This window comes from Cyclopterus lumpus, chromosome 1, assembly GCF_009769545.1.
Source record: "Cyclopterus lumpus isolate fCycLum1 chromosome 1, fCycLum1.pri, whole genome shotgun sequence".
Taxonomy (NCBI): Eukaryota; Metazoa; Chordata; class Actinopteri; order Perciformes; family Cyclopteridae; genus Cyclopterus; species Cyclopterus lumpus.
In genome coordinates this window covers 21,216,101-21,237,744 of record NC_046966.1, presented here as the reverse complement: position 1 = coordinate 21,237,744, position 21,644 = coordinate 21,216,101, and the positions used below count along the sequence as shown (strand labels likewise).

At 45.9% G+C, this 21,644-nt stretch overlaps 3 protein-coding genes across 3 annotated transcripts; all 3 read right to left on the bottom strand.

The window, feature by feature from the left end:
* Positions 1–2,973: 2,973 nt before the first annotated feature.
* plk1 (polo-like kinase 1 (Drosophila)) lies at positions 2,974–7,117 on the bottom strand. The gene is made up of 11 exons (XM_034542851.1): positions 6,388–7,117; positions 5,924–6,092; positions 5,532–5,676; positions 5,337–5,430; positions 5,023–5,248; positions 4,896–4,938; positions 4,688–4,785; positions 4,476–4,553; positions 4,152–4,306; positions 3,861–4,043; positions 2,974–3,765 (listed from the first exon to the last, which is right to left on the bottom strand). The coding sequence occupies exons 1-11, from the start codon at positions 6,748–6,750 to the stop codon at positions 3,577–3,579; spliced, it is 1,743 nt and encodes a 580-aa protein (XP_034398742.1). The 5' UTR covers positions 6,751–7,117; the 3' UTR covers positions 2,974–3,576.
* Positions 7,118–9,889: 2,772 nt separating this feature from the next.
* On the bottom strand, positions 9,890–10,519 carry LOC117736476 (ras-related protein Rap-1b-like). Its single transcript, XM_034541841.1, has one exon. It carries the CDS (start codon positions 10,517–10,519, stop codon positions 9,890–9,892), a length of 630 nt encoding a protein of 209 aa, XP_034397732.1.
* Positions 10,520–15,119: 4,600 nt separating this feature from the next.
* On the bottom strand, positions 15,120–20,329 carry LOC117733435 (fascin-like). The gene is made up of 5 exons (XM_034537079.1): positions 19,388–20,329; positions 17,772–17,928; positions 17,562–17,683; positions 17,163–17,333; positions 15,120–16,458 (listed from the first exon to the last, which is right to left on the bottom strand). Exons 1-5 carry the CDS (start codon positions 20,223–20,225, stop codon positions 16,253–16,255), a joined length of 1,494 nt encoding a protein of 497 aa, XP_034392970.1. The 5' UTR covers positions 20,226–20,329; the 3' UTR covers positions 15,120–16,252.
* Between the last annotated feature and the right edge of the window lie 1,315 nt (positions 20,330–21,644).

Genomic DNA, 21,644 nt, shown 5'->3' with positions numbered 1-21,644 from the left:
TGTTTTTCTTTAGTTCGGCTTTAGAAAGGACTCTCAGATTACTACGCCTACTGCGAACTCCTTCCTCCCTGACGTGGACCGCAGGAGCTAAGAACTCGCGGCGACTGATGGAGGCGCCACTCATCGTGAAAAACGTGAGGTTTGAACACATGACAATGTTGGCCGTTTATACTGTAATGATTCACACTAATGAGACTGTACTGCACCAGCTCGAAACATCCATTTAGTTAAAAACAGTGGCAATTAATGAGTTTAAATCACTGATGTACTTTATTTAATGTTTTAATTATAGGCTAGTGTTGTATTTTATGTAAATACAATGATATACATCACAACAGTCAGGATAATAATATAAAATATTCATAATGTGCTGCAATAAAGCCCAATATCGACAGTATTACCTCACCTCGAAGGCCTTTCTTGACACAATCTTTTGATCAGGCTACTTGAGCTAATATGTAAGCACAGGACACCTGTCCACACTACTCGTGCGGCCTCATTCTAACGCGAGTGTGTGTCGTTGCAGCGCGACGTTCTCGTCGTCCCGACGGACAACGAGACGGGAAGGAGGGTCTCTTCTCGCTCGAGGAGGTCCTCGGCGTGCATGGAGTGTCCGTTCTGCAGGGACCACCAGGTGAGACCTTCTCGTTCTTTCGTATCGTTCACAAAGCAATCCTCAGGACCCAGAGTGTGTTACAGGTAACTGAACAGCAAAGACCTAGAGTAGATGGAGGCTCTTTTACTCCGACAGGGTAGCGGAGAGGCGTTGGACCGCGTCACCACTGAAGCTTGTGATATCACAGGGTCTTTGGATCGGGTCCCGATGTCTCTAGACCCCATCCCGCCTGGCGACCTGCCGGTAGCCTCCAATGTGGCCCCCGGCCTCCGGTCCTCCACTGCAGCTTGTGACATCACAGGGTCTTTGGATCGGGTCCCGATGTCTCTAGACCCCATCCCGCCTGGCGACCTGCCGGTAGCCTCCAGTGTGGCCCCCGGCCTCCGGCCCGGCACTGCAGCGTGTGACATCACAGGGTCTTTGGATCGGGTCCCGATGTCTCTAGACCCCATCCCGCCTGGCGACCTGCCGGTAGCCTCCAGTGTGGCTCCCGGCCTCCGGCCCTCCACTGCTCCGCCGCACCACGACGGCCCTCTGAAGATACACAACCTTTCAGTGGAAGAGTACCAGCGGTTCTACCACCAGGTTGTTGACGATATGCTGAAGTATGTTATTAAATGTGTTAATTATCACACTTATCACGTCACTCAATTTTTCCACAAACCAGTTTATATAAAAACACACCATTTCTGTTCCTTCCTTCCAGGTTCAAGAACGTCCATCGGCGGCGTAGTAACAGTTTTTCCCTGGGACTCGTCATAAAGCATAAGCTGTGGCAGAGACTGGAGCGCCCCCTGCTGACCGAAACAGTCCACGAGGACGGGTTGGTGCGCGTGGACGAGTCCTACCGGGTCGGGGTCTACCCTCCCGTCTACCAGGTGGACGTTTCGGGGGAACCGTGGCCGGTGCGTCCCACCAAAAGAGCCAAAAACAATCAATTGAACTCTGTAAATAAAATGTCCAAATAAGATCTGCTTTTAAGTCAGTGAATGCACCCTTTGTGAACCGATCCAGCTTCAGCCTCAACAGGGACCAAAAGCACCTGCCATGAACCAGCTAAAGTACTCTGCATATATATATATATATATATATATATATATATATATATATATATACACACATATATACACATATATATATATATAGTTATTCATAATATCTCTGTTCACTGAGTAACAGTAATTGCTTGTTCCCAATATTATGACTCTTCACGTATCCTCCGTTTCATTTCAGGGGAAATTGTATTGTTGTTGCATGTTTATTTTTTAGCATGTATTGCACTTTATACTGAACTATATTTACTAGACACATAATTATTTACTTTGAAGATTTAGAGACATTACCCCTTTCAACTTCTTTAGAGAGGTAACACTGTTTAATCCATTATTTTACCAGAAAGAAAATAAAAAGATGAAAACCTATTTATACGGCAGAAAAACCAACTAATTTGAACTTCTACCTTTTTAAATGCCTCCACAGTGCTGCTATTGTCTCTGAGCCCCCCACACACACCCTCAGTTTTCCATTCAGCTATTTACGTGAATATAATACATTTCAATAATGAACTGTTTGTTTGTATGCTCAAAATATTGATATTGAATATATATATACACACACATATATATATATAAACATTTATATATATACATACAAATACATACATACACGTGTATATATATACATATACACATATATATGATATATACATACACGTATATATGATATATACATATATACACACATATATATATATATATATATACACACACACACACGTGTATATATGTACTGTATGTTTGTATATATATATATACACAGAGTATATATATACACATGTGCATGCATTAAAACATTTTAGATCCAAGAACTAACTAAAGAAAGTTAACCAACCTAAATAGTAAAATACTGCGAATTCATGTCATGCACGTTTGTGTCCGCCAGGGGGCGCCAAAGGCCTGATTTACTCTCCATGGTTCAGAGTTCTGACAGTTTCCTCAGTGGCTTTTCTTTAGCTTTCTTCCAGTTAAAATGGATTTGCAGTCTTCAGACTACTGAAAGCACTTCACACCACAGCGCCGGTTTCAAATCGCATACTTTGACCTCTGCAAAGTTCCCCACTGTGGGTCCAATAAAGGATTCTCTCATCAAGTACTGCTGCATGCAGTAAAACAAGACATACTACTTTCTAATGTGGACATGTGGCCCGCTTGCTCATATCTGATCAGATCTAGTAGAACATCCTGGTATTTTTGGCACACCATTACTAAATATTCAGTTTCCTTGATCACAAACAAACTCAAAAGTCGGTCTTGTGCAGGCGAAAGTCAGCAAGAACAATTTTAGAAGCAGCAAATGAGTCAAGTTCAAGAGAATCTTTATTTAAACTTGGGTAAAATAAATCCATCTTTACAACATATGCATATTGAGCAGTTATGTACAGGTTTGCACATCTTGTTGAGAAAGACAAGACATCTAAAAACAGACTTATAAAAAGAGTAAAAAGGCAACTACAGGAAGAATGTGCATGATGAAGACGTATTAACATGGTCCATCTCAACATACAACACAAAAAAAAAAAGAAAAAAAAAAAGGGACAAACAAAAAAAACAAACAGACAAAGACCAGAGAGACGTTTTCATTCAACGAGTGGAGGAGAATTCTGGGAATTTGAACACTTAACAGCCTCCTTCTCGTCTCATTGGAACGCACAGGGTCAACTTGTCTGCAGCCATGTTGGAATAAGCTTCTTTAAGAAAGTCAAGAAGTTTACAACAGCAAGAAGAAAAAGGACACACAAAAAAAAAAGAAAGAAAATCAGTGGCTTAGAGCACAATCATGTACAAAGTGGGAGGAGTGGTACGGTCGCGAAGAGGCCACAAGAATCGTTAAAATACGGTGAGAATGTCAGGGTCCTCTGATTGGGAAAGGGGGAGAGAGAGAGCACCAGTGATTGGGCCGGGCTAATGGGGTGAAAGCTTGGTTTCCAGCAGCTTCTCCACCATGAGCTTGGCGTAGCGGATGCGGCTGGCCAGCTCCTTGCAGCAGCCGAACTCCTCCAGCAGCGAGAGCTTGTAGGTGCTGAACTCTCGCTTCTCGTCGATGTACGTCACCGCGCCCATCAGCGGGCACAGGATCAGCTTGGTGTGATCCTGATTGGGGGGGAGAGAAGACGCAGGTTCAGAAAGTCGCATTTGACGGCTCGCGTCCAGACGAGTTTTGAGTTGTTTATTTATTTTTAAAGTACCTGGAAGAAGTTGATCTGCACGGTGCCGTTGGAGAGGTGCAGGACGATGGCGCTCTTGGTGCGGAACCAGAGGGAGAGGTAAGGCAGCCGCGCCAGCTCGTCGCCGTCCCGCCGCGCCATGTTGGCGCCCGCCTTCAGCAGGTGCTCGCTCATGTAGTTGCGGAAGTATTTCAGTAGCGTTATCTAGAGGGGATGAGGAGAAGCGCATAAGAATCAAAGCGTGACAATAAAAAAAAAAAATTAATATATATATATGCAATCGAAGAGCTAGATGTTGATTCGCCGACCGACCTTCTTGTTGTGAACCGCGGGGAACGAGCGCACGCTGAGGTAGGATTCCACCGCCGCCTTGTCGATGTACTGCAGACTGTCGCCGTCGGTGTACATGATGAGCCGCGTGTAATCGTTGAAGAGCACGCCCACGCTGTTGTCACACAGCTGGTAGCCTGAAATGCACGTTTGAAACTGTTGACCAACGGATCTCTTACATCAAAAAGACTTTTTAAAATATGGTTTAGTGGTCTGTTTTTTTGATTCTCCGTTCACCGTGGAGGAATGTGGGAAACGTTTCAAGGTAACATAAGGTGAGCAATTGATAATACCCAAATATCTCACCTAATCCATATTTGTCCGAGTAGTCGACCCATTTGCTGATCCAGAAGATGGGAACACACGCAGGATCCTCGGCCTCTTCTGCAAACACAAAGACGCAACGACAAAGTCTTTGTGAGCACGTTGACACGAGCCAAACATCGAAAATGTGCAACATTCAAATACAGAATGACATTTAAAAAAAAAAAAAAAAAAAAGAGGATCCGTTGACTCACCTTGGCGGATGACCGGCTTCTCCGAGGGCTTGGCGGCGATGATGGTGTTGAGCTGCTGCAGCAGGTCCTTCAGGTGGCACTCCGTCGGCTCGGGCTCCCTGCGACACACAACGGTTATATACACACACATAATGACTCGGGAAAGGAAAATCATATAGTATAAGAAAAGAGTAATTCTTCACTGTCCCACATTTCAAACATCTCTCACCTCTGCGCCGGCTCGTCCTTCGCGTCCACCCTCTCCGTCCCGGCTGAAAGAGAAACATGTAAGAATTATTTGTCGGACAAAAAACAAAAAACCTCCTTTCGGCAAGTCAGCCGGTCGCGCCCTTTACCTTTGTTGTTAATGGCCGTCAGGGGGCGTCGCTGGTTGAGCTCTGCGGCCGTGGAGGGGGCGATGGAGAAGCGCGGCGGCACGGTGAGGCACGTGGTGGGCAGGCGCGACGGGATGTAGCCCGACGTGAAGTACTCGTCCGCCTGCAGCTCCGTGATGGTGGGCCTCTGGGCGGGGTCCGCGTGCAGCATCCGCTTGATGAGGGACGTCGCCAGCGGGTTGATGTGCTGCGCGGGGAAATCCAGGTTATGAAATTAGATGCATAGAAAAAAATTATATATATTTATTGGAGGTATATTGTGTGGTCCAGCTTACCCAGGGGATGGTGTAGTTGTTCTTCTTGATGCGATTGTAAGTCTCCTTCAGACACGAGGTCTCAAATGGGGGCTTGCCCACCAACAGAGTGTACCTGAGAGGACACAGGTCAGAGTCAAGTGGAATACAGATGGGTTGTTTTGGGGGAGATTCACAGCAACTTTTTTTTTTAAACTCCCAGGTGTTCAGACTCACAATATGCACCCGAGCGACCAGACGTCCACTTCATAGCTGTGGCCTTTCTTGCAAAGCACCTCGGGTGCGATGTAGTTGGGCGTTCCACACAGGGTCTTCTTCCTCTCGCCGTCAAACTCGATCTTAGTGGCCAAACCAAAGTCCCCTGAAGAAGAGGAGAGACGAGTCAAGCTAAAAATGCATTTGTGTACACATCCAAAAGAAGAAATAAAACAACCAGGAAGGGTGACAAGTTATTGATGCAAGGGCTTTGAACTGTACAATAAAAACTTGACCAACCGGTTGGTTTGAGATAAATGTTTCCCCGCCCCATCTCAGTCATGACAAGAGAACCGGAGTTTTAAAAGTTAAACAAATATAAATATATGTGCAATCCAACAGCCCCACATTACCTATCTTGACCTCCATCTCGTCGCTGAGGAAGATGTTGCCCAGCTTCAGGTCCCTGTGGATGACTCTGTTGTTGTGCAGGTACTGGACGCCCTTGAGCAGCTGGGTCATGTAGTAGCGGGCCTCGGGCTCCGTCACGGCTTTGCGGCGCTTGTGCAGCTCCAAGAGGGACTGGAACAGAAAAGAAGAAAAAAAAATGTATTGGAGACATTAAAAAACACCTAGAATTCAATTTTTTTTAAAGCTTGCAACTCATATTCTTGCCATAAGACTTGGGGAAAAAACGCTCATGTGGTTTGACAGATTAAGGAAAAAAAGAGTTTTTGTTTTTTTTGCGACCACGTTGGATTTTAATTTTCATCCACATCCACTGGGCCCGGGGCGGCGGGGGGGGGGGGGGGGGGACAACCCGTTCGGGCCCACGGAGAGGTGAGATCTCAGAGTGTCCTAAGGAGCCTGCACTCACCCTTCTCCTGCAGATCTCCAGCACGACAAAGACGAAGTCGTCGTCTTCGAAAAAGCCCTGGAACCCGACGACGTTGGCGTGGTTCAGGCTCTTGTGAATGGCGATTTCGGAGGTCATCTTCTCCCTCTGGTGCTGCTTCAGGATCAGCGACTTGGGCACGATTTTACCGGCGAAAACCTGGTTCGTCTCAGTGTCCGTGATTTCGTAGCATTTGGCGAAACCGCCTTTCCCGAGGAAGCGTCCCCTCGCGTACCGGGTCATGGTGCGCGGGTCCACCAGAATATCCGGGATTTCTTTGAGAGGAGCCGATTTAGGGTCGACGTGTGCCGACGGATTCGCCGGCTTCGCGGTACCGGCGATCATTTTCGGGTCGAAGTGCTCTTCGGTCCTCTTTGAAAAAATTAAACTTAAGTTTTTTTTTTTTCCCCCAAGTATCGATAAGGGATCGAAGTTAATTTAGCCCTGGAAGCTAGCTTTGCTTACGCTGGTGATATTCAAATCAAAACTAAAGTGAACCACCTTTGACGGCGAACGACATTCAAACTACCGATTCAACAATAAAATAAAATGCAGATTATTAGGTTTAAAACAAACAAACACAACCGTGAGATCTACGTGCAACTAGTCGGCAGACTGTTCCCCCGGTGGCTGCAGCGTCGCTCCGTCCTGCCCTTTTGACAACAGCATCCTGGTACGAATTTAAAATGCTGCCTCGGTCGTTACGGCGCTCTCTGATTGGTCCGCTCGATTTGAATTCCGAGCCTTCGCCGCAAAGCATCGTGGGAGGAGAAGGCGCGGAGACAGCCAATCACCGCACGGGGGAAGTGACGTTCTGCGTTGTGATTGGCTCGCTGGAGGCTGGGCTGACGGATTGGGATTTAATCAAACGGTTTCGATTTTTGATTAAATCCCACACTGTCAGTACTGTGTGTGTTTTTTCTGAACACATAGTTTAGTGAGGACATGTGATTAAATATTTAACTCATGTTAAAGTCCTCAATGTAGCGGTCACTTACTTCCGCATTTAACATGAAAAACAAGTTTAAATGTACTTGACGATCAAAAGGGAAAGTTATTTTTTTTCTGAGGAGTCTTTTGGAGCCATGATTATCTAATTACCTTCTAGTTATCAGTGGTGTCTGCAAATATGCACATGAAGCTGGCTGCTGCACTTGAGTACACTTTTGAGATGTGCAACTATTTCTATAGTCTGCTAATACTTTATACTGTTACACTATAGGACCATAATTTACCAGGAAGTCATGTTTTTGTGTTTGAGAGTTAGAACAACAATGCAGAGTTAATACAAAGTTAATTTACCCAACAGCATATAGTGAAAGTAGCTGGACTTCAACCAGCAATAAAAAATGCTACATGTGACACCAATGTGATCCAAACATAAAGTCCAATATGTGATAATAATATTTATATTTTTGATACCGTAAGTCGGCTGCATTTGACTTATTCACTTTTAAATTCAACTTTTAGATTGAACTTGTAATTGAATACGTTTACAGTGCTGTAGGTTTTTAAACATTTTTTTTAGATAAAATATAATCCCACCACAGCTGGCCGAACAGATAGTATGACAGTTTGAAATGTGAGGCTTTGGAGTTTATTTGTGTTCTCGTCAGTAAGGGGCAGCATTTCACGAAACACAGTGTAAAGTGCACATGGCCATCATGAAATATTGCTGTACTACAAGATTACCATGTGTACATGTACATTATTAACTCACTGGTATTAATATGCCTCATGGGCGTTCTGTCACTTTTTATTATAACTTTCAGTAGACGCATACTCACTCTGCGACTGATGATAATCATCATATCTCATTACCTTGATCATAATAAAGTAGGGTGCTCATGCAAAGTGAAACAGATATAGGCCTCCTACTGAAAACTGTGCTGAGCCAATACATGTCATGCACTGTATTTTGATATTTGTTATTGTTTTACTTAATGCAACATGTCAATAAAAAAAAAATTATATTCCTGTTTCCCTATTTTTTATTTTTTACCTGTGCAAATGGCAAATAGAGTCACTTTGAATTATAGTGAATGAGTATTCTTTTAGTTTGCGTCACTCCATTTGGTGAATGACAGCACAGGTTGAACACAAATTATATATTTATAATGTGTAATCTCTGCACCAACATCCTTGCCTTGTGAACAAAATAATATGTAATGTTTTAATTCACAGAGTGAACCGTTTATGCATGCAGCACTACTAATATCTTTAGTATATAAGAGGAACACAAGAGGAACATAAGTGGATGAGGAGAGGGTAGAAGAATGAAAAGATCCTGAGATCCGTGGGCTTGTTCATCCCCTTTGTTCCACTGGACTGTGTGTGTGTGTGTGAGTGTGTGTGTGTGTGTGTGTTTAGCATCCAAAACAACATAAGAGAGGAGCTTTTTTTATTTATGAAGCGCAGACTGATCTAAATACTCCCTCTCTGCATCTGCTGAGGCCAACAATGGCAGCTGAGGTTCATCATCACGACAATGATGAGGCGAGAATCAGAACGGGAATTCTAGTATTTTTATGTTATTTCAGGGACCTTATATATATATATATTTCAGGGACCTTATTTATAAAGGCACTGTAGCAAGATTCACAATAGTTTAAAGCATTTTATCTGCAACATAATTTATTATTATATTAGCCAAAATCTGTTAAACCTTCACAAGAAGTGGTGAGAGAATTGACTAAATGGTCTTTGTAAAAAGTATTCAATCAAAGTTAAACACTGCAGTAGGTCCTTTATGGCCTATATATACTGAGCAGGAAGTGAGGGGTGAAACATTTATTTTATTTAATATTTTTCAAAGGAGACAAAAATTCCTAAGCTCCTGCCGTCAGTGGTGGAAGGCACATAGTTTACTCAAGTCCTGCAGCCTAATCAAGTACAATTGGAGGGATAATATTCCTTTTCAGAGGCAAATATTGTACTATTCTCACTACACTTGACTTTTGAACATCAAGGTTTTATATGTGATCAAATATGCTGCAAGGCATATCTCAAGCAGCTCAAAGTAGCTTTACTTCACCCAACTACGAGATAAAAAGCTACCTATCAGTATGCACGAAATCCAAATCACTTTGTTGCATCACAAGCACTTTTCATTTTGATAACCTATAGTTGCAGTATACTTTGCTATTGTTAATGTAGTTATTTTACTTGAGAGTATTTGTACACTGAGGTATCATCACTGATAACATCACTGTATACACACTTCCATTAATCATCTCAGTGTAAGTGTGTATTGGAGTGCATTGGATTGATAATTTATGAAACGGCCAGCAGGCAAAAATCACAACAAAATAGTTTATTCAATCTTTCAAAAATATATAACACAACTAATGTGAATCTTTAAATATGTATAAAGTGCATCCCATTCCACTATTTCGGAGCAATACACCAGGTGGAGGACTGTGATGACCAGCACCACGTGACACGAGCAGTCCAGCTGCGGAGGAACCGGAGTTCAAAATGTCCCTCACGACAGGACACAGCTGTTGTTCTTCTTCAGTGGTGGTTTCTTCCTCACTGCTCGTCTGGGCACCGCGTCCCTGCGCCTCCACGCCGCGCAGCTCAGCGGCGGGTTCACCTGCCGCAGCAGCGCGCGGAACACTCCCACCGCGTTACCCCCGGTGCGCGCGGACGCCTCCACGAAGCTGGCGTCCCACTCGTCCTCCACCGTGGCCATGACGTCAGCCGCCAGCAGCACGCGGCCCTCGGCGTCACCCAGGTCCGCCTTGCCGCCCACCACGGTGATGGGCGCGCCCCTGTCGCCCCGCAGCTCCAGAATCTCGTCGCGCAGCCGCCGCACCTCCTCGAGGGACCCGGGGTCGTCCACCGCGTACACGAGCGCGAACGCGTCGCTGTGGCGGATGCTGAGCTGCCGCATCGCCGGGAAGGAGTAGCTGCCGCTCGTGTCCAAGACCTCCAGACGCATCTTCCCAGACCCGGCCGTGTCGTACTCCAGCACGTGAAGCTCCTCCACCGTGCGCGTGTACTTGTGCTCGAAGCGGTCGTGGAGGAAGCGGTGGATGAGCGCGCTCTTACCGACCCCGGCTGCCCCGAGGAACAGCAGCCGGACCGTGTTGGGACGTCCCGATGGAGCCATGCTGGTCAGAGGCTCTGGCTTCTATTAACGCATTTATGGGTATTTATAGGCTGACCACCGCGGCTCTCCTCCAATAAGCTCCCAGCCCCCCCCCCCCCCCCCTCCCTCCCTCTCTGAGGTGAGGCAGGATTCAAAGTCAGGTAATATAGTCCATCAAGATGTAAATTAAAGACCATATGCATCACTCTGACATTTGGCAACATTGAAACATAAATCATTTTACTGTCTTTTTAGTGTCAGATTCTTTTTCTACTATTTCCTTTATTTATTTAAAGTCGGAGACCTGGATAAGACAGCAGCGTTAGCATATTGATGCAACAACATAAATATAGGAACAAATATATAATCAGGCTAAAATAACACGCTATAAAGAGTATATGATGCTGTAGAGATGCGTAAACAGGTACGATTCCAAAACTAATACATTAAAAGCTAAAATATTGACCAAGCCCACTCAATACACGGCGCGTTGCCCACTCAATGCATCGCACGTATCCACCAGTCAGTGGCCTTGGAAAAATACCCATACACGTAACATAATTTTGGATGATTACAAAAAAAAATTAATAACATTTGGATCCACCAATTTGCCTGGATGGAATCAAATGATACTGATAGTTTGCTAGATCAATATGCTTAACTTCTTAACGTGTTCTGTGAAGCATAGAATATAGTCGGGACCGGCGATGTCAGAGGGAGGGCCGGTTGGTGATGGAGGTGGGCCGGTATTGGACCAGTCCAACCCCGTCGGCCTACTGGGGATCTCCCCGGTATCCCTTATGGCCAGCCCACCCCTGCTTCTGACGACATGCAATGAGCCTATGAGAGTTGTACATTAAGGACCTATATGTGCAAGTCCTTTTCAGCCTGGCTTTGTATCATCAGACCACTCAAACCCCTCATCACAAGCTTGGCTAAAATGCATTAATTATACCACAGGTGTCCATAATGTTGGCTCATTTCCCCTATAGGTTTAGCTCTTAGTCCATCATCCCCACACGTTTTTGTGTTCCTTGAGAATGACTAGAAAGACAAGTCGTTTGTGCACACACACACACACACACACACACACAAAACCAAGACGCATGAAGTCACATCCACACCAGGTTGGAGTCACGGAAGGTTTCTCTGTCATGATACAAACACGTATGTTGCATGTGCACACGTGATCCGCACACATCCCGTTAATAAAAAAACAAACATATTAAGTTTGAGTCTGATTGTCTAACCGCTCAGAGATCATTTCCACCTGCAGCCTGACGGTTACCGCCTGAGTGGGCCGCACCAACAGGGATTTCTTGAGAAGCACTAAGTGGCGCGCTAAAGTCAAACAGATTGATAGCCCAACAGATGGGGACAGCAGGTCACATTTGTACAAGGCCATCAATGTTTAGTTTTTTAGATAACCTCCTTATTTTTTTTTCTCTGGGACCGTGGCATTATTATCACAAGATAGGGGATAAAACTCTCCCTCTCCGGCTCATTCGGACTCTCACTGTCTGGCTGGAGGTGGCAATCGGTGGGTAAACAGATACTGTGATAATGTGTCAATGTGTTTGTGCCTTTGGGTGCCTGCAGTCGTTTGTTCTGTCTCTTATCTCTGCCCTTGAACAAGGTCAGTACTTCCCCGTTTAATATGAGGGAGCAAATAAGACATGCCATTTCAATAAAAACGAAATAAATAAAAAAGGCAGACAAGCCGCTGGTTGCAACAGCGGTTTCACTGGATGCAGGCCGTCATGCACCTTTTAATATGGACCGGTTCACTTATCTAGAGCATTTCTTCTTTTTCTTTTTTTGGCATGAATAGCAGCATTTCCTGCATTTCTTTCTTGCAAAAGCAACCACGTGTGTTTATCATGGAGGTGAAGGCTCAACAATGCTGTCAGGAGTATTACAGGTACAAAAAAAGCTTTAAAAAAGTGAACATTTGATTGTTCATCAACTCATTCCAAAACAATGGGCAATTCATTTTCTGCTAAACCAATAAAAGAAGGGTGAGGTTTTTGGCCCACATACGAGGTTCAAAGTTTGCATGTTACATAAAGTTAAAATGTAATAAAGGAAATAGCCTGAACCATGATAAAACAGTGGCGTCCACATACTTTTGGCCACATTGTGCACACAGTGAAGTCCTAATCATCTTCCCATCATGCACACTAGATGGCACCCATCAGACAGGTGAAGCCCGTTCAGAAGTCAGACAGGTCGCTGTTGCTCACAAAAGCAAAGAAACCACACATTTAACGTTTTTTTTGCAACGTAAAAATTATATGTATTATTAGTAACTGTTTTAATCACTGTTTTTCTTCTTCTTTTTTTAATTTTTTTTAACTTAACTCCAGTTCCACTTACTAGCTTTCTTCCAGAGCTGTCAACCACTCACACTGTGCAAACTCCGGCCATTAATGAAGTCCACATAAAGACGTGGTCTTTAATGCTCAAGAGACAACGTTGGCCGGTCAGCCGTCACCACCATTTCAGTTACGTTCGAAATAAAATTCCCCAAACTGTGTTCTGAGTATTTGGATACGCTCTCTGTTTCACAACAGACGACATTACAATATAATGAAGCTCATTTGGGTATATAAAAAGCGGTCTCCCATTCATTGACTCTGGACCAGCTCCAGACTTCATACCCGATGACATCACAGGTTAGACACTTACTGCTCCGCTTTCTGGCTTTGAGAGAAACTAACTAATGATCACAAATATTGACTGAACTTTTCCGCGGCCATGGCAGTAATAACATGTTGGAATTCTCAAATGAGGACTCAGGACTCTCCTCTTGCATGCATGAATGCAGGGCAATGAAATCTGTCCCACTGCTCACGGTCGACAGAGACCTTTTTGCAGCACCTCTTCTCTTCTCATCTTCCGCATCCGCTTATCAACCTTCCTCCAACTCAAAGTGCCATGTTAGCTGTTTCCTCTTCAAGGCCCCGCCATGTGTTTTCTCTTCCAGACGTTATGTACACACAGACCGGCTGAGGAGCATTATTGTATTGGTGTGAGCACAATGTGAACGCTCCAATTCCCTCAGGCGCTATCACATGTCTGTGGTTACACGCAAGTCCTCTTTCACTCACTTAGTGTCAGATTATTACAAGGTTTATTACAATTGCCTATATACGTATGTCTATGTGTGTGGCATCTCCCAAATATTAATCCTCCTCGAGCCCGGTTCCTGCCGTTACCCGTTACCATGGCAACGCGCGCGCGGTGGAGAGCGGAGGATGCTCGTTGGGTCGGTTCCCGCGTCCGTCTGTATCAGAGCACACGTGTTAAGTTTGACACACGTGAAAATGTCTGAAGAGGAGGGCAGGACGGAGGAAGTAGAGTAGGTTACCTCCCTCCACCCTCGAATTCATTTCTCTTCCACAGTTTTAGCTCGGTGAAATCTCAAAGGGGACGTGATGCGGGCGCTTTCATCCTTCTCCCACACACACACACACACACACACACACACACAGCATTTGCAAAAATCATGAAAACGGGTTTTCTTATCAGCACAAGATGGATGAACTGAGACGAGTCGCTGAATAAAAACCAAGATGGTCCATTTGCTATTCAGGTTTGAAGAGCAGAAACGTGACACTTATTGCAACAGTGTGACCCAAATGATGGCGCAACGGAGTTTTATGGCAATAAAAAATGTTTAAAGTCATATGTCTCCAGCTATTTAAGGTCAGACGTGTCGTCAAGGTGACAGAAAGATGTCCGGCCCTCAAAGAACCTCTTCAGTCAGACCATATGTTCTGCAGCCTCTGTTTTCTGGGCTTTTGTGCATCTGTTGACGTCTGCATGCCAACATGCTGACGTTTAAGCATACAACGTGTTCACCATGTACAGTAAGTTTAGCGTGTTGGCATGGTAACATTAGCCCAATAGCCCCAAAGTGCAGCTTTGGCTGGCGGCAATGCCATTAGTGTGCAGGTATTTGGTCAAGTAGGACCATTTTTAACTGCTGGTGGTCGCTAGCGAGACTAAAATATATATAATAATAGAGGATCACATGACTGACAGAACTAAATGAAAGTCAATGGGAGTCCAGCCAATTGTATTCCCTATAAGGCCAACTCTGGAATTTAGCCATTTTTTCCCATTGGTTTATTCCAGAAAATAAGTTCTGTGGCCAATAAACGTTTATGATACTTACAAGTTTGTTCTTCACAAAGGAAAAGCGCCTTTATGATTTTTTTTAAGCCACCACAAATCGACAGAACTAAAAAACCAGCGTTGGGCCTAAAAAACTAACGACACCACGGTTGCATATAAACACAACAAGGCTGTTCAAGTGGATGAGTTAGTCAGTCAGGACCAGCGATGACGTTTAGACTTCAGAGACACGGGAACCAGAAGTGTAAAAATGTCCAAGAGTTTTAGAACTCACTCCTGCAGCGCTCACTTGCTCGAGCCACTTCGCTAGCAAAGCTACAACCACTGCTAACAGTTTACTTAGAGACCATTTATTTGGTAGAAAGTAGATCCAATGAAAGGTCTGTGGAATATCCCTCCGTGTGTCAGAAATCGGACAAATAAAAAAAATAAAAAATCAAATCAAGACCGCCGTTAAGAGGAAAAACTTTATTGTGTTCAGTTCAAATGTAAGAACATGAAAAAGACTGAAGTGCTCTATGGAAGGCACGGCCATAGTTACAGCCGGTGAGACTCTTTCATTGCGTTCACACACCAACAGCATCACCCAACCTAGGACAAACGTGTGCTTCTCACTCCTCGCGAGTGGGACATTACTGTGCAGACTTTGAGCCACAGGAGGAGTTAATGCATCCATGACTGCGTATGTGTATGTGCATTTGAGAGTGTGGTGACTCGGCCATTACACGGATGATCATTCTCACTCAGAAGCCTTCTCGAAGGGTGAATCAAAACAGCTCCTTTTATTCGTCACCTCCTTCAGTGTAATCTAAAACCGTACACTAATCAGGAGTGGACGACAGTCTTTAAGGGAACCCTTACTACTACTTCCTGTAGATGCATCTGTTTACATAAAAGGAAATCTGAGGAGGTGCAGCAAGTAGCATACAGGCAAAGAACATGTTAGATCTGCCAGCCACCTCCCCTTTTATTTCTTTACACCCTCAACACACCTTTTTTGCCCTCAGTTTCCATGGTTACTACGTTTTTTTGTTTTTTGTTTTTTAAGCATTCGACGACAAAGACGGCTTTTATTTACAGCAGAAACATGTAAATTTAACATCCATCTATCGGATGAGTGTTGTGCTTGATAGTTTGAAAAAAGAGAGATGAAAGCAGCGCAATAGAGCCAGCAAGACATTTACCAGGCGAAGGCTAAATATTATGAGTTATAGCATTCTATATGTTGGCTTACACCAGTCGTTAACCACGCGTAGGCACACAACGAATAACAGCAATCGCCCCGACGTTTGTCGTCAGGTTTGTGCTAATGTGACTGGAAGTGGAACAAATAATCACACCATTATTCGTTCATTAACACGACAAGTCATCGTACATCCAAATCTCCAGTAAGAAAAAAAAAAAATCCCAGGGAGACGAGATACTGATTGAGAAAGAAAAAAAGTGCCATGACTTCCAGTTTATCAGCTTCAATTTCCACCACACATCCATCCAGACAAATTGACAAATAGACACACACACACACACACACATATGCAAAAAAACAGCCATCAATGAATAGTTTGAAGCATAGTGGAGAAGTGGGGCTGTGCTCTTTCTCTCTCTCTCTCTCGCTCAGTATTCCCAGCGGGTGGCGCTGTCCAGCGAGTCGACGCTGGCCTTCAGCCCTCCAGCATGGTCCCCTTTGAGGTACTTCCCCCCCAGAGCACGGATGGCCATCTTGTTGAGGTCACAGAACTCAAACAGGAACTGGACAGGCGTGGCGCTGCTGCAGCCCACCGCCGAGTCGTCTCCGACACACCAGTACTTCCCCTGGGAGTCTGCGCAGAGGAAAAAGGGGACACATTGACAGACAGCAATGCATGCGGATGAACACGCTGAGAGAAGGTTTTGGTTTGGTTTCCACACGGTGTTTTAATTTAAAGGTGCACTCATCAATATTTTATGAAAGCACTTGAACAAATCGCTACGTGTGGTCAAGGGGTCGTATTGACAAACCCACAAAGAATAACTCCAAGGTGTAGCATTTTAGCACCTTTCAGCTCATTGTTTGGGTTTTACAACCCTGCAACTTTACTGTTTTGCTTTCATCACGCTGTTGACATCGTTTCCGGGTGCAAAACCCACTGCACGCCACCTGCCCCGCACTAGTAAAACCAGCTGGGTGAACATAGTGGAGCATTTAGCCGCTAAAGAGCCAGATGTTTCCGTCCGGAGAAGGTGGAGAACAAAACTGAGTTAAAAAAAAAGGAGTGAATAATACATTTTTCTGGTTGCCAGGAACATATTATATATATATTTTGACACCCTCAAGGGCTAGTATAAAAAAAAAAAAGGACACTGGCGAACTGTCCCACCTTTACTACACTCAAAAACATCTGCCATCAGGATGCTAAAACATGACATATACACATGTTTCCCACACTTATTGGGATTTGCCATGTTGTGTAAAATAGCCAGCGGTAACGTGACTCGTGGGTAAAACATGCAACAGCGGCACATCGATTGTGTAAACTGCCCCCACCTTTCAGGGAGTAGGCTCCGTTGTGGAACTCCAGCTGGAAAACATCGTAGGACGCTCGGTTGGAGTCCAGAGTCGCCATTCCCGCTTTACGAGCGCCGATGAAGCCGTGCTCCCCACGAAGCACGATGATTGGACGGTTGATCAGCTTCATCAGGAACTGTTCGGCCTCCCCTAGAGAGAAGAGAGAGAGAGAGAGAGAGTGAGAGAGGCTGATCATGGTTGCATCCAAAACAAAAAAGTGTGTGCAGTGTCTCTTTAAGGATGGAAAGACTACAAAGTACTAAGATATTTGAGATGGGGAGAAGTACTGACCGTGGAAAAAAGAATCTCTTTGAATCTTGTCTTTTCCTCAAAAAGTACATCTATGCCCCATTAAATCAAATTAGAGACGTCACTGACCTGCGCTGTCAACAGTAGCGGCTAGCTGTCCGTTCCTCTTAGCGATCACATATTTGTTGTTGGCTGCACGCACACACACACGACCGTCACGCCACTCCAGTTCAAAGAAGCTGTTAGCCGACCTGTGACACACACGTTAACGGACGCAGTGATTCAGACTGTGTGTGTGTGATATTCAACATGATGCAGAGTGTGTGTGTGTGTGGTTACTTGTTGGAGGCGGTGCACTGCAGTCCCCCACTCGCTGTCAGAGTCCAGTATTTCCCAGAAGCGGTTCTGAAGGCACACTTCCTGTCCTCACGGCTCATTTCCAGCTGGAAGACTTCCTGGTCCCCTTCCTCGTCCTGATTGGCCGACAGGTCCATGCCTAGGAAAGAGGGGCAGTCTATTGTCAGATTGCATTAATCTCAGTTTCAAACTCTCCTTCCCTTTCATTTGTGAAGTTCTCCAGATAGATTCTTAAAAAAAAAGGGACAGAACACCCTGAACTCTCTGCCCAAAAGTCAATTCTCACATTGGGGAAACTGTGAAACATTGTAAATCTGTCAAATATGTTCCTCCACAATCCGTACTGGACTCATAAGGGTTGAAATCACACAATGGAAGTCTACAAATGAGGTGTGTTTAGTTAGACACAAATTAATTTGAAGAAGAACTCTCTCCCCAGCTGTCAACGATAGGCTGAAAGCAAGTTTTTCCAAATAAAAAAAAAAAGCTAAAAAGAGTTGAAATTATTAGTCGAATCCATAAACAAATGTATTGTGACTGCATCCTGATGAAATTAAGATACTGTGGACGAATATCTCTGTGCATCCCATGGTAAATATCTAAAATATTTCATGCATAACTTAGACTAGGTCTCAGTTATGAAAGAACACATGTTGCTAAATGCTTCATCGTGCTCGCCAGCTGGTCGCCAACTGTGTTGGCCGACAGTCGGATCATCGGAGCTCTCACATGGAAGACAGCTGCGCCTTGCTCTTCATTAAAGAGACCAGAGACAACAAAAAAACTAATTGTTACCATTGAGCCACCAGCTATGACACCGTGTCTGTGCTTGTACACACGGAGCCTGCCAGAGTCATTAGGCTACAAATGGGCCTTTAAACTTTTTTTTTTTTTTATGTCCACAAGTCAAAGTCACTGCCCTACACTGACCTCAATCAAACATGATTATTCCTCTGAGAGACACACACACACACACACACACACACACACACACACACACACACACACACACACACACACACACACACACACACACACACACACACACACACACACACACACACACACACACACACACACACACACACACACACACACACACGTGGCGACAAGACAAAAGGAGGTTGCACAAAGATCCACCACATCCAGGACCGTCTGAGTCACACCTCCCCTCCGTTTTCTCTGCCTCTCCTCCATTTTAGCCCTTTTGTCTCCTCCACCTCCGTCTCGTCCTTCTTCTCTCCTGCCTATTCTGAGATAAAGAATGGAGGGAACAAACTGCAGACCGAAGCTGACCCTGGACCAGCAGCCACAATGCAGGGGTAGAATTACTGCGGAAAAAATGTTGAGAGGGCTGGCCAAAAAGGGATTGAGGGAGGGGGGAGAAAGTGCAGAGCGTGATAATGAAAAACACATGGTGCGAGAGAAATGAAGTAGCAGGAGTCTCTAATTATCTCCCTCCTTTTTTCACAGACACGCATCAGAATCATGCAACAGCTGTATCAGTTGTGTGCCCAGTTATGCGGGGGGAGTCCATCTATGTGGTGAAATGGGATGCATCTATCTCTCTCTGGCTCTGAATGACCGCAGAGCCTCACCTTGCCTCGTGGAGACGTTCCTCTCGTTGCCTGCAGTCAGCACGACCTGCGCGTGGCTCCGCTCCAGGCCAAACAGTTCGTCCTTCCCGGCCCGGGTGCCTTTCCCAGACTTCATGGTGCCGGTCGGGCCCCCGGGCGCCAGGTAGCGGCCGTTGCAGTCGCGGAAAGCCACTTTCCCGGAGCGGAACTCCAGCACGTAGCCGGTGTCCTTGTCCGTGTTCGTGGACAGGCTGCCGTCGTTGCGGAGGAAGCGGTTGTCAGAAGTCTCGAGGTGGTAGCGCTGGTCCCGGTAGACCAGCGTCACGAGAGAGTCCACCCCCCAGGGGACATCGCGGTCTATCGACACCTCGTGCCGCTCCCCGCGCGCGCTCAGGTGGGCGAAGCGCTTGCGCGCCAGGCTGTACAGGTTGACCTGCGGGTGCACGGCCAGGTGCACGCTCCACCGCTCCGCCGGCGTGGCAGCCTGCGCGAAGCAGGTGATGCGGTCCTCGCTGCCGCTGAGGTAGCGGCCGTGGGGCTCGGACTGCAGAGACCACCGCCCGTCCTCGTGCGCGGTGACCACGAAGCGGCAGTCGCGGCAAGCGCCGCGCGTCTCGCTGTCCGCGGTGACGTTGCCGTCTTTGTCCGTGGCGAGGTAGCGGCCCAGGTGGGAGCGCAGGAACACGGCGCTGCCGTCCTCCCCGGTCTGCTCCAGGGTCCAGGTCTGCTTCTTCTTCAGGCTGCTGGCCGACGCGTTGATTTTAAAGCCGAAGGTCTCCGCCGTCAGATACTTGCCCTCGCTGTTGATGAGCCCCAGAGGGATCTGCAGCAGGTCCCCGTCGGCGCCGTTTGCGGACATGTTTGCCGTGTGTCAAGAAGAGAGAGGCGACGAGATGTTCGTCTTTAGAGAGACGGAGGGAGAGAGGGGCGATGTGGGGGTGTCTGAGGGAGGGACACAGAGAGAGAGAGAGAGAGAGCTGCTCTCTGCTGACTGATGATGATGATGATGATGATGATGATGATGATGACGATGATGATGATGAGTGTCCCCTCACTGCAAATCCAGACTGCCTCCCGGAGTTCCAAGACTGGGATTTTTTTTTTCTTCTTCTCTAACGGCGGTACACGCCCAAGTTACAGAGGAGCTGCAGGGAGATTACTGCAATTTTGGGAAAACAGTGTTCACCTCCCAAACCAGTGTTCACCAGTGTTCAGCTACCAAACCAGTGTTCACCTCTCAAACCAGTGTTCACCTACCAAACCAGTGTTCACCAGTGTTCAGCTACCAAACCAGTGTTCACCTCCCAAACCAGTGTTCACCTCCCAAACCAGTGTTCACCTACCAAACCAGTGTTCACCTCCCAAACCAGTGTTCACCTACCAAACCAGTGTTCACCTCCCAAACCAGTGTTCACCTACCAAACCAGTGTTCACCTACCAAACCAGTGTTCACCTCCCAAACCAGTGTTCACAGTGTTCACCTCCCAAACCAGTGTTCACCTCCCAAACCAGTGTTCACCTACCAAACCAGTGTTCACAGTGTTCACCTACCAAACCAGTGTTCACCTCCCAAACCAGTGTTCACCTACCAAACCAGTGTTCACCAGTGTTCAGCTACCAAACCAGTGTTCACCAGTGTTCAGCTACCAAACCAGTGTTCACCTACCAAACCAGTGTTCACCTCCCAAACCAGTGTTCACTTCCCAAACCAGTGTTCACAGTGTTCACCTCCCAAACCAGTGTTCACAGTGTTCACCTCCCAAACCAGTGTTCACAGTGTTCACCTCCCAAACCAGTGTTCACCTACCAAACCAGTGTTCACCTCCCAAACCAGTGTTCACCTACCAAACCAGTGTTCACCTACCAAACCAGTGTTCACCTCCCAAACCAGTGTTCACCTCCCAAACCAGTGTTCACCTACCACTCCACACAGTATCAAACTATCACTAATCCGTGTCTCCTCCCCCCTACTTTCCCTCACTCTAATTGAGATGTGCTCATCCTGCAGTTCCACATGGATAGAGCCATTCACCCTCTGACAGAACAGTGTTTGTCTCCAGGGCTGTGTGTGTGTGTGTGTGTGTGTGTGTGTGTGTGTGTGTGTGTGTATGTGTGTGAGCGCTGTGTTAGAAGACATTTATAATTTCATATGTACATATGTTTTATTTCGAGAGTATACTTATGACGATATGCAATAAAAATGGGATAAAAAAAGTACTGTATTTGTCGCTTGTCTTTGAGATAAGCAGGTGAGCATAGTGCTGCATTTAGCAGCTAA